The sequence below is a fragment of the Procambarus clarkii genome, chromosome 12 (genome assembly GCF_040958095.1).
Source record: "Procambarus clarkii isolate CNS0578487 chromosome 12, FALCON_Pclarkii_2.0, whole genome shotgun sequence".
Taxonomy (NCBI): Eukaryota; Metazoa; Arthropoda; class Malacostraca; order Decapoda; family Cambaridae; genus Procambarus; species Procambarus clarkii.
The window spans coordinates 8,585,201-8,598,769 of NC_091161.1; the positions used below are offsets into that span (position 1 = coordinate 8,585,201).

General features: G+C 44.0%; 2 protein-coding genes across 2 annotated transcripts in view; both read left to right on the forward strand.

Annotated features, from left to right (window-relative positions):
* The window catches only part of LOC138363856 (cylicin-1-like), a 120,708-nt gene that overhangs the window by 8,529 nt on the left and 98,610 nt on the right, over nucleotides 1-13,569 (forward strand). The window lies entirely within an intron of this gene.
* Nucleotides 79-3,884, forward strand: LOC138364205 (kinesin-related protein 4-like). Its single transcript, XM_069323530.1, has 3 exons — nucleotides 79-409; nucleotides 1,821-2,813; nucleotides 3,478-3,884. Exons 1-3 carry the CDS (start codon nucleotides 79-81, stop codon nucleotides 3,882-3,884), a joined length of 1,731 nt encoding a protein of 576 aa, XP_069179631.1.

Sequence of the window (13,569 nt, forward strand, 5' to 3'; positions counted from 1 at the left end):
AAACTGACATATACAAGCTAGAAACTGACCTATACAAGCTTGAAACTGACCTATACAAGCTTGAAAACTGATATATATATGCCTGAAACTGACCTATACAAGCTTGAAACTGACCTATACAAGCTTGAAACTAACCTATACAAGCTTGAAACTGACATATACAAGCTTGAAAATGACCTATACAAGCCTGAAACTGACCTATACAAGCTTGAAACTGACCTATACAAGCCTGAAACTGCCCTATACAAGCTTGAAACTGACCTATACAAGCCTGAAACTGACCTATACAGGCTTGAAACTGACCTATACAAGCCTGAAACTGACCTATACAAGCTTGAAACTGACCTATACAAGCTTGAAACTGGCCTATACAAGCTTGGAAACAGACCTATACAAGCTTGGAAACAGAGTTATACAAGCCTGAAACTGACCTATACAAGCCTGAAACTGGCCTATACAAGCTTGAAACTGACCTATACAACCCTGAAACTGATCTATACAAGCCTGAAACTTGTAACGGGGGGGGTGGGGGAAATAGCTCTATCTTGTCCATTATTCCACCCCCCCCAGTTAACTAACGAGGCCGGGGGAAACAGCTCTCTCTAGTCCGTTATCCCGTCCTCAGTTAGCTAACTATTCTAGAGCACTCCCAGAGTTCCTCAGGCAACCTCTCTCGTTCAACACCTTGTAACCTAGGTATTTGACTACCAAGGTGCTAAGACTACAAGGCGTCGTAACTGGATCAGCTACCCGAAACTCTAGAGAGAACTCTAGAATCCATTTCACTGCCACAAACGTATAAGAGAAAACGAAAGGAAAGAAATGAATAGTGAAGTAATTAGTGAGGGTTTGGGGTGAGAGGTAGAGAGGTGGGAGGAGCGAGGAGGGTCATTAGTTGAAAGTGAGAGTTTAGAGAGGGGTGGAGGGAGAGAAGTAGATAGGTAGAAGTAGAAGAGTAGATAGTAGAAGTAGAAGAGTAGATAGTAGAAGACGAAATGCTGCCACCATCCATTCATGATAATTACATACAAGACAAGGAATGGAACTTGTCTGTATCACAATATTCACAAAAGATGTTTTCAAGAGGTCATTATTAGTATGTCCCATCTTTATCATGTACTCAGTAAAATCATGAAACCAGTAATCACAGAGGCTTTCTCACCTCAACTCAACTCTAGGGGACACAGTTAAAGGCAATGTAAATAATAAATTCAATTATATTTCACATACTAAGTATCATAATTTAAGCAATGTTCAAGATATATATATGTAAAGTGAGTCATCCTCCAAGAATCTGAGAACACTACAACTGACTGCCCCTGATCATCACACAACACTTGTAAAACACGACCAAGTCACCTTAATGTTCAACTCACCAAGTGTCTGCCTATAGCTGGATAGAGGGAGGGGGGGTCTGTAGTTGACAGAGACTCCCGCCCTGCCGGCCGACAGCCTCCCTGCTAGGGCCGTCTCCTCTGCTCTGCTGGCTGCTGTTCTTCTCTGCTAATCCTCTCGAATCGATCGCTCTCTGAGTATATATTGGGAACCTAGTAACTAACTCCGCCCACAAGTAGATAGCCTCAGGCACTCTACCAAGCCACTCCTTAAACGTCGGCATGTTTGAAGGCTACCAGGCTCCAATTATAAGATTAGCAGAAGTAAGGTGAAATTCGCATGATCTGACCTCAGGTCACTTGGTGGTCATTAACTCTTAGAGGTGTGAAACTCCGGCCGACAACTTGGCGCCTTCTCAAATCCCTGTCTGTGACTCATGTACTCTATGTATGTATTAAATACAACTAAACCAAACACTTTTACAGTGTTACAAACTGACCTATACAAGCTTGAAACTGACCTATACAAGCTTGAAACTGACCTATACAAGCTTGGAAACAGACCTATACAAGCTTGGAAACAGACCTATACAAGCTTGGAAACAGACCTATACAAGCTTGGAAACAGACCTATACAAGCTTGGAAACAGACCTATACAAGCCTGAAACTGACCTATACAAGCCTGAAACTGACCTATACAAGCTTGAAACTGACCTATACAACCCTGAAACTGACCTATACAAGCCTGAAACTGACCTATACAAACTTGAAACTGACCTATACAAGCTTGGAAACAGACCTATACAAGCCTGAAACTGACCTATACAAGCCTGAAACTGACCTATACAAGCTTGAAACTGACCTATTCAAGCCTGAAACTGACCTATACAAGCTTGAAACTGACCTATACAAGCCTGAAACTGAGCTATACAAGCTTGGAAACAGACCTATACAAGATTGGAAACAGACCTATACAAGCCTGAAACTGACCTATACAAGCCTGAAACTGGCCTATACAAGCTTGAAACTGACCTATACAACCCTGAAACTGATCTATACAAGCCTGAAACTGACCTATACAAGCTTGAAACTGACCTATACAAGCTTGGAAAAAGACCTATACAAGCCTGAAACTGACCTATACAAGCATGAAACTGACCTATACAAGCTTGAAACTGACCTATATAAGCCTGAAACTGACCTATACAAGCTTGAAACTGACCTATACAAGCTTGAAACTGACCTATACAAGCTTGAAACTGGCCTATACAAGCTTGGAAACAGACCTATACAAGATTGGAAACAGACCTATACAAGCCTGAAACTGACCTATACAAGCCTGAAACTGGCCTATACAAGCTTGAAACTGACCTATACAAGCCTGAAACGGACCTATACAAGCCTGAAACTGACCTATACAAGCTTGAAACTGACCTATACAAGCTTGAAACTGACCTATACAAGCTTGAAACTGACCTGTACAAGCTTCAAACTGACCTATACAAGCCTGAAACTGACCTATACAAGCTTGAAACTGGCCTATACAAGCTTGGAAACAGACCTATACAAGATTGGAAACAGACCTATACAAGCCTGAAACTGACCTATACAAGCCTGAAACTGGCCTATACAAGCTTGAAACTGGCCTATACAAGCTTGAAACTGACCTATACAAGCTTGAAACTTATCTATACAAGCTTGAAACAGACCTATACAAGCTGGAAACTGACCTATACAAGCTGGAAACTGACCTATACAAGCTTGAAACTGACCTATACATGCCTGAAACTGACCTATACAAGCTGGAAACTGACCTATACAAGCTTGAAACTGACCTATACAAGCTGGAAACTGACCTATACAAGCTTGGAAACAGACCTATACAAGATTGGAAACAGACCTATACAAGCTTGGAACTGACCTATACAAGCTGGAAACAGACCTATACAAGCTGGAAACTGACCTATACAAGCTTGAAACTGACCTATACAAGACTGAAACTGACCTATACAAGCTTGAAACTGACCTATACAAGCTGGAAACTGACCTATACAAGCTTGGAAACAGACCTATACAAGATTGGAAACAGACCTATACAAGCTTGGAACTGACCTATACGAGATTGAAACTGACCTATACAAGCTTGGAAACAGACCTATACAAGCTTGGAAACAGACCTATACAAGCTGGAAACTGACCTATACAAGCTTGAAACTGACCTATACAAGCCTGAAACTGACCTATACAAGCTTGAAACTGACCTATACAAGCCTGAAACTGACCTATACAAGCTGGAAACTGACCTATACAAGCTGGAAACAGACCTATACAAGCCTGAAACTGACCTATACAAGCTGGAAACTGTCCTATACAAGCCTGAAACTGACCTATACAAGCTGGAAACTGTCCTATACAAGCCTGAAACTGACCTATACAAGCCTGAAACTGACCTATACAAGCTGGAAACTGTCCTATACAAGCCTGAAACTGACCTATACAAGCTTGGAAACAGACCTATACAAGCTGGAAACAGACCTATACGAGCCTGAAACTGACCTATACAAGCCTGAAACTGACCTATACAAGCCTGAAACTGACCTATACAAGCTGGAAACTGTCCTATACAAGCCTGAAACTGACCTATACAAGCTTGGAAACAGACCTAAACAAGCTGGAAACAGACCTATACGAGCCTGAAACTGACCTATACAAGCCTGAAACTGACCTATACAAGCCTGAAACTGACCTATACAAGCTGGAAACTGACCTATACAAGCCTGAAACTGACCTATACAAGCCTGAAACTGACCTATACAAGCCTGAAACTGACCTATACAAGCCTGAAACTGACCTATACAAGCCTGAAACTGACCTATACAAGCTGGAAACTAAGATACACGATATAACTGGGACCTAACAAGGTTAAGATGAGTCTGAACAATTACATTAAATGTTGAGGTTGTTAAGGGTTAAGAAAGGGTCATTAAAGGTCACTACACGAGGGGTTATTGACCGACCGCCACGTCAATAGAAACCCGAACCAGTTAATGACCAAAGTTGGTCATTACTCAGTCCGGAACTAATGGCCATTTAACCACGCTATTGTATCATACAATACACTCTAGCTAAAGATGTGATACAATTACACTACATCAGACAATACACTCTTACCTTATCTTGCTGTTTTCTTGCGGTGATTCCGTGGGGCAAGGTCCACGCGGCCCGGTCTCTGGCTAGGCCTCCTGGGCTGGTCAACCAGGCTGTTGCACGCGGCTCCTCGCAGCCTGACCTATGAGTCACAGCCTGGTTGATCAGGTATTCTGTGAAAGGTTTTATCAAGTTCTCTCTTGAACATTGTGAGGGGTCGGCCAGTTATGTCCCTTATGTGTAGTGGAAGCGTGTTGAACAGTCTCGGGCCTCTGATGTTGATAGTTCTCTCTTGAACACTGTGAGGGGTCGGTCAGTTATGTCCCTTATGTGTAGTGGAAGCGTGTTGAACAGTCTCGGGCCTCTGATGTTGATAGTTCTCTCTTGAACAGTGTGAGGGGTCGGCCAGTTATGTCCCTTATGTGTAGTGGAAGCGTGTTGAACAGTCTCGGGCCTCTGATGTTGATAGTTCTCTCTCAGACTACCTATCGCACCTTTGCTTTTCAACGGCGGTATTCTGCACATCCTGCCATGCCTTCTGGTCTTATGTGGTGTTATTTCTGTGTGCAGGTTTGGGACCAGCCCCTCTAATATTTTCCATGTGTGAATTATTATGTACCTCTCCCGCCTGCGCTCAAGAGAATACAGATTTAGGCTCTTTAGTAGGTCCCAATAGTTTAGATGTTTTACTGAGTGGATTCTATCAGTAAAGGATCTCTGCACGCTCTCCAGGTCAGCAATTTCTCCAGCTTTGAAAGGGGCTGTCATTGTGCAGCAGTACTCCACTCTAGAGAGCAGTAGCGTCTTGAAGAGTATCATCATCGGTATAGCATCTCTAGTGTGAAAAGTTCTTGTTATCCAACCTGTCATTTTTCTTGCAGTTGTGACGGCTACTTTATTGTGTTCTTTACATGAAAAATCTTCGGACATGAGTACACCATATTTCTCTACATTGCTTTTTCGTTCTATGTTATCATTTGACTGCGTTTTGTACGTGGTTTCATTTTTTTTTTATTTTAATTTTTCCGTAGCGCCTGAGCAGGAACTTATCTTCCTTAAATACCATATTATTTTCTGTTGTCTACTCTCATGAAAATCCTAGTGTTATCTGCAAAGGATGATACGGTACTGTGGTTTGTATCCTTGTGTATGTCCGATATGAGGATGAAAGAGAGTACTGGAGCAAGCACAGTCCCCTGGGGGACTGTACTGGAGCAAGCACAGTACCCTGGGGGACTGTACTGGAGCAAGCACAGTACCCTGGGGGACTGTACTGGAGCAAGCACAGTACCCTGGGGGACTGTACTGGAGCAAGCACAGTACCCTGGGAAACTGTACTGGAGCAAGCACAGTACCCTGGGGGACTGTACTGGAGCAAGCACAGTACCCTGGGGGGCTGTACTGGAGCAAGCACAGTACCCTGGGAAACTGTACTGGAGCAAGCACAGTACCCTGGGGGACTGTACTGGAGCAAGCACAGTACCCTGGGGGACTGTACTGGAGCAAGCACAGTACCCTGGGAAACTGTACTGGAGCAAGCACAGTACCCTGGGAAACTGTACTGGAGCAAGCACAGTACCCTGGGGGACTGTACTGGAGCAAGCACAGTACCCTTGGAAACTGTACTGGAGCAAGCACAGTACCATGGGGGACTGTACTGGAGCAAGCACAGTACCCTGGGGGACTGTACTGGAGCAAGCACAGTACCCTGGGAAACTGTACTGGAGCAAGCACAGTACCCTGGGAAACTGTACTGGAGCAAGCACAGTACCCTGGGGGACTGTACTGGAGCAAGCACAGTACCCTGGGGGACTGTACTGGAGCAAGCACAGTACCCTGGGGGACTGTACTGGAGCAAGCACAGTACCCTGGGGGGACTGAGCTCTTTACGGTTGATGGGCTGGATTTGACTTCGTTGGCTATCACATTGGGGTTTGTTAGTTGGAAAATTGTAGATTCATCTTCCTATTTTTCAGGTGATTTCTTTTGGACGCATTTTATGTGCGATAACACCATGGTCTCTTCAGTAGTGAAGTTGAGGACTAGAGCGACGCGCGGCACCGCCAGGTGGCGCTCAGGTTGAGTGCCACCTGGCGGTGCCGCGCGTCGCTCTAGTCCTCAACTTCACTACTAGAATTAAATTTGCTTAATTCTCCTGCTTTAGAATTTGGGACTGGTTGTGCTGGTACATTAGATTAGATTAGATTAGATTAGATTTTGTATTCAGGTAAAGGTACATACATTGAGTTATATATATAATGTTAGATTTAAAGATAGAGATAGTACATACAATACCTAAAGCCACTAGTACGCATAGCGTTTCGGGGGAGCCCATATTGTCCATACTTGTCAGTACTTCAATTAAATTATAATCCGAGTAACAGGTATTTGTAGTCATTATGTTCCTGATCAATTCATCGTTATTGGTGAAAATAAGGTCTCGTGTGTTGTCTTTCTAGGTGGTTCTACTCTTTGCTGGTTTAAAGCAAATATGTCGCACATCTGGTCAGCCGGATGCCGAGCGGACAGCACACTGGACTTGTGATCCTGTGGTCCCGGGTTCGATCCCGGGCGCCGGCGAGAAACAATGGGACAGAGTTTCTTTCACCCTATGCCTCTGTTACCTAGCAGTAAAATAGGTACCTGGGTGTTAGTCAGCTGTCACGGGCTGCTTCCTGGGGGTGGAGGCCTGGTCGAGGACCGGGCCGCGGGGACACTAAAGCCCCGAAATCATCTCAAGATAACCTCAAGAAGATAACCATCTGTAATAGATCATCTGCATGTGGCTGTTCATTTAGGCTACTTCCTGGTATTCTCTCTGATATAACTGTATTAGCCAGGTGCTTCTATTAAACGTGACGTAGGTTGAAGTCCCCAAGAAGGATGTTGTTTGGGGCTGGATTTATGAGATTTTCCAAGCAGTGTTCAAATTTTCATTAGTTGGTCTTTAAACTGCTGAGGGTTTGCCTCCGGTGACTTATATACAAGGACAATAACTACATTTAAGAGCTCTATTTTGATTATCAGTTTGATTATGTGACACCCTAGCTAAAGATGCAATATTACCACAGTACATGAGACAATACACCCTAGCTAAAGATTAATACAATCAGACAAATACACCCTAGCTAAAGATTATTACAATCAGACAAATACACCCTAGCTAAAGATTATTACAATCAGACAAATACACCCTAGCTAAAGATTAATACAATCAGACAAATACACCCTAGCTAAGGATTATTACAATCAGACAAATACACCCTAGCTAAAGATTATTACAATCAGACAAATACACCCTAGCTAAAGATTATTACAATCAGACAAATACACCCTAGCTAAAGATTATTACAATCAGACAAATACACCCTAGCTAAAGATTATTACAATCAGACAAATACACCCTAGCTAAAGATTAATACAATCAGACAAATACACCCTAGCTAAAGATTATTACAATCAGACAAATACACCCTAGCTAAAGATTATTACAATCAGACAAATACACCCTAGCTAAAGATTATTACAATCAGACAAATACACCCTAGCTAAAGATTATTACAATCAGACAAATACACCCTAGCTAAAGATTATTACAATCAGACAAATACACCCTAGCTAAAGATTATTACAATCAGACAAATACACCCTAGCTAAAGATTATTACAATCAGACAAATACACCCTAGCTAAAGATTATTACAATCAGACAAATACACCCTAGCTAAAGATTAATACAATACACCCTATAAACCCTAATACAATACACCCTAACTAAAGATTAATACAATACACCCTATAAACCCTAATACAATACACCCTAACTAAAGATTAATACAATCAGACAAATACATCCTAGCTAAAGATTAATTCAATCACAATACATCAGACAATACACCCCCTAACTAAAGATATGATGATTGTATCACACACCTTCAGCTAGGTTGTATTGTCTGATGTATTGTGAGTCCATAATCACAACACCATACACCTGATACCCAGTCACCCTCCACGACTCCAGGACTCTGTAGTCGTGGAGTCGTGGCTTAATGATTTAATACATACGCAACTTAATGATTTAATACATACGACTTAATGATTTAATACATACGCAACTTAATGATTTAATACATACGACTTAATGATTTAATACATACGCAACTTAATGATTTAATACATACGACTTAATGATTTAATACATACGCAAGACTCGCTTAAGCTCTTCTTAACAATCCTTGAGCTCCTTGGTAAACACCTCGTCCAGCCCTGGTGGGTTACTTGCTTGGCTTGAATTGTTCTAATTGTTTAATATTCTCCTCCCTGGCGACCTCTGAAGTAGTCACTGTCGTGTCTTCATCACCTCCATTGTTTAGCTGCTGGCATGTTGTTAACGTCTTCTCTACTGTATATAGAGAGGGAATTATATGTATGTATGTATGTATACATATATATATATATATATATATATATATATATATATATATATATATATATATATATATATATATATATATATATATATATATATATATCAAGGAGAAAATCAGTAGGATTCCTCCTCCTACTGATTTTTTATAGATAAATAGATAGATAGATAGATAGATAGATAGATAGATAGATAGATAGATAGATATATAGATAGATAGATAGATAGATAGATAGATAGATAGATAGATAGATAGATAGATAGATAGATAGATAGATAGATAGATATCGGTGAGTGAGGCGAACACCAATAGTCTGCCAACTGGTGAAGGGAGGTCGGCTACTGACGGAGCCGAATCGATCAACCTTCCGTAAATACCAGTGAACGATGCAACCAAAAAAGAATCACCGGAGGATGTTGAAATAATCTTAAATTCACTGTTCATAATGTACATAAAGGACCCCTAGTACAGTCCTGGGGATCACCGCTGTTATGAGGAGACAGAACAATGTGTTACAATGTTTAACAATGTGTAACAATGTTTAACAATGTGTAACAATGTTTAACAATGTTTAATTACCAGATCCTAAGGTGCTGATAACGTCATGATCTTCCTTAACAGGATTGGAAAGATAAGATGTTTCACGAGATCTGTTCCCGTCTTCACTAAATCTATTTCTGGCAAAAAATATTTCACTGTCTAAACGCCGGGGGTGTGGAGCAGGGGCCAGGTTCTAGGCCCCATCTCGCCGGCCGGCAGAGAACCCCGGGTCGATTGCTTGGCTTCAAGATCATTCTGGAACCCTATTGTGCAACACAGAAACCTCTCTGGCACTCATCCACATGAAAAGCTAACTAAAACACTCGTGTTATGGTGTCATGTGAAGTGGCTGATGTCTCACCATCACCTGATGTGATGGTGAGGTTAACGGACTAGGTATTTACAAACAACGAAGCTAGTTCGTTTAGGCTCTTAACTTGCTTAGATAAATGAGCTTAGTGATTCAGTGAGCCCAGTATGTGCTCACAAATGCTAGGTAATGATAGATTTACAGGGCATCAGTTGGATGGTGTTGAGATTACGGTGTCTGACTCTCACAGGGATCTGAGGTCGTGATTAGTAAGAATTTATATCAAATAAAATAAATGCATAAATATTCGAATTAAGGCAAATAGGACACTGGAATTTATTTCTAGAAGCATTAGTAATAAACCACCTTGTTATAGGTTAAAAACCCACACTTATGAATTGTGTGTGTGTGTCAAGACAAGAGCTCCATCTCAACGTCTAATGAGGCTGTTACCCAGGACCCAGTCCTCTGGTCCTCCTTCACCTGACCACCTCACCTCGTATACTACGGGCTCGCCATAGCCCGTGCTACTTGGGACTTTTTGTTCCATGTAGCGAATCTTAAACAACAAACCTCACCTCTATTCCCAACTATCGACCCATATGCGCTAATGACTTCCATGGTGACGTTGGTCAGGTGTCTTCAATGACTTCCATGGTGACGTTGGTCAGGTGACCTTTCTGCCATTCTAATATTCCGAGAACTGGAGTTATTATTAATAGAGGTGTTCATCTGGAGGCGATCCCTCGTAACCCTCTCCATCTCCACTTGGGCTGGACGGTAGAGCGACGGTCTCGCTTCATGCAGGCCGGCGTTCAATTCCACCGTCTCATCCCTAATCCTTATCCTGACCCCTTCCCAGTGCTATATAGTCGTAATGGCTTGGTGCTGTCCCTTGATAGTTCCCTTTTCCATCCATTTATTCAGATCTAATTTTAATTCACTTGTAATAATTATTATTTTAAAGTTATTTCCGAAGTGAAACTTTTGTTTCCAGCGAAGGTATTCAGAATACTTTTTAGAGCCCCCTTCCACTACCCTTCCGAGACGGGGGCCTCGTAGCCTGGTGGATAGCGCGCAGGACTCGTAATTCTGTGGCGCGGGTTCGATTCCCGCACGAGGCAGAAACAAATGGGCAAAAGTTTCTTTCACCCTGAATGCCCCTGTTACCTAGCAGTAAATAGGTACCTGGGAGTTAGTCAGCTGTCATGGGCTGCTTCCTGGGGGTGGAGGCCTGGTCAAGGACCGGGCCGCGGGGACACTAAAGCCCCGAAATCATCTCAAGATAACCTCAAGATAACCCTTCTAGTTCCAATATTATTATTTTTATGGAAGTAATATTATTAATAATATAGTTTGGTGAAGCATCGACTTATACATTATAGTAGGTATTGATATCTATTAAGGAAAAGCTACGTTATATACTTTGGAGGAACTGAAGTATACTTTGGAGAAGCTGAAGTATACTTTGAAGAAGCTATTCTATATACTCTGGACTAACTTCATCATATACTTTGAAGAACCTGAAGTTTAGAATTTGGAGAAGCATATAATTTCTAGTATATGCCTTGAAGAGGCTACAATATATACACCTTGGAGAAGCTGCATTATATACTTTGGAGAACCAACAATACATTCTTTAAAGAAGCTACATTATATACTTATATAATGTATATACATTATACATATTTTAAAGAACTTGAAATATATATATTTTGAGAAAGAAGATTCATTAGAATATAACACTAACATATCAGTGTGATCATTCACACTTCTCTCCTGGCGTGAACGGGAGCAAGTATTACCCCAGAGTGACTTTACTAAGGGAGCCAGAACCAGCTCCCACGGTTCAGGAGAGGAATGTGAGGGGGACAATGTGGGAGTAAGACAGACTGATTATACACCACGAGCTGGGAAGTGAGGACAAGGAGCTGGGATATGAGGACAAGGAGCTGGGATGTGAGGACAAGGAGCTGGGAAGTGAGGACAAGGAGCTGGGATGTGAGGACAAGGAGCTGGGAAGTGAGGACAAGGAGCTGGGAAGTGAGGACAAGGAGCTGGGATGTGAGGACAAGGAGCTGGGAAGTGAGGACAAGGAGCTGGGAAGTGAGGACAAGGAGCTGGGATGTGAGGGCAAGGAGCTGGGATGTGAGGACAAGGAGCTGGGATGTGAGGACAAGGAGCTGGGATGTAAGGACAAGGAGCTGGGATATGAGGACAAGGAGCTGGGGTGTGAGGACAAGGAGCTGGGATGTGAGGACAAGGAGCTGGGGTGTGAGGACAAGGAGCTGGGATGTGAGGACAAGGGGCTGGGAAGTGAGGACAAGGAGCTGGGATGTGAGGACAAGGGGCTGGGATATGAGGACAAGGAGCTGGGATGTGAGGACAAGGAGCTGGGATATGAGGACAAGGAGCTGGGATGTGAGGACAAGGAGCTGGGATGTGAGGACAAGGAGCTGGGATATGAGGACAAGGAGCTGGGATGTGAGGACAAGAAGCTAGGATATGAGGACAAGGAGCTGGGATATGAGGACAAGGAGCTGGGATGTGAGGACAAGGAGCTGGGATATGAGGACAAGGAGCTGGGATGTGAGGACAAGGAGCTGGGATGTGAGGACAAGGAGCTGGGATGTGAGGACAAGGAGCTGGGATGTGAGGACAAGGAGCTGGGATGTGAGGACAAGGAGCTGGGATGGGAGGACAAGGGGCTGGGATGTGAGGACAAGGAGCTGGGATGTGAGGACAAGGAGCTGGGATGTGAGGACAAGGAGCTGGGATGTGAGGACAAGGAGCTGGGAAGTGAGGACAAAAGGCTGAGATATGAGGACAAGGAGCTGGGATGGGAGGACAAGGGGCTGGGATATGAGGACAAGGAGCTGGGATGGGAGGACAAGGAGCTGGGATGTGAGGACAAGGAGCTGGGATGTGAGGACAAGGACCTGGGATCTGAGGACAAGGAGCTGGGATGTGTGGACAAAAGGCTGAGATATGAGGACAAGGAGCTGGGATGGGAGGACAAGGGGCTGGGATATGAGGACAAGGAGCTGGGATGGGAGGACAAGGAGCTGGGATGGGAGGACAAGGGGCTGGGATGTGAGGACAAGGAGCTGGGATGTGAGGACAAGGAGCTGGGATGGGAGGACAAGGGGCTGGGATATGAGGACAAGGAGCTGGGATGTGAGGACAAGGAGCTGGGATGTGAGGACAAGGAGCTGGGAAGTGAGGACAAGGAGCTGGGATGTGAGGACAAGGAGCTGGGATGTGAGGACAAGGAGCTGGGATGTGAGGACAAGGAGCTGGGATGTGAGGACAAGGAGCTGGGATGTGAGGACAAGGAGCTGGGATATGAGGACAAGGAGCTGGGATGGGAGGACAAGGAGCTGGGATGTGAGGACAAGGAGCTGGGACATGAGGACAAGGAGCTGGGATGTGAGGACAAGGAGCTGGGATGTGAGGACAAGGAGCTGGGATGTGAGGACAAGGAGCTGGGATGTGAGGACAAGGTGCTGGGATGTGAGGACAAGGTGCTCGTGGGATGTGAGGACAAGGAGCTGGGATGTGAGGACAAGGTGCTGGGATGTGAGGACAAGGAGCTGGGATGTGAGGACAAGGAGCTGGGGTGTGAGGACAAGGTGCTGGGATGTGAGGACAAGGTGCTGGGATGTGAGGACAAGGAGCTGGGATGTGAGGACAAGGAGCTGGGATGTGAGGACAAGGAGCTGGGGTGTGAGGACAAGGTGCTGGGATGTGAGGACAAGGTGCTGGGATGTGAGGACAAGGAGCTGGGACGTGAGGACAAGGAGCTGGGATG

What these genes read in the sequence shown, in the direction of transcription:
- LOC138364205 (XM_069323530.1), top strand. Translation starts at nt 79, where the DNA reads ATGCCTGAAACTGACCTATACAAGCTTGAAACTGACCTATACAAGCTT. An exon ending in TATACAAGCTTGGAAACAGA is followed by an intron (nt 410 to 1,820) that starts GTTATACAAGCC and finishes ACACTTTTACAG; the next exon opens with TGTTACAAACTGACCTATAC. An exon ending in TACAAGCTTGAAACTGACCT is followed by an intron (nt 2,814 to 3,477) that starts GTACAAGCTTCA and finishes GACCTATACAAG; the next exon opens with CTTGGAAACAGACCTATACA.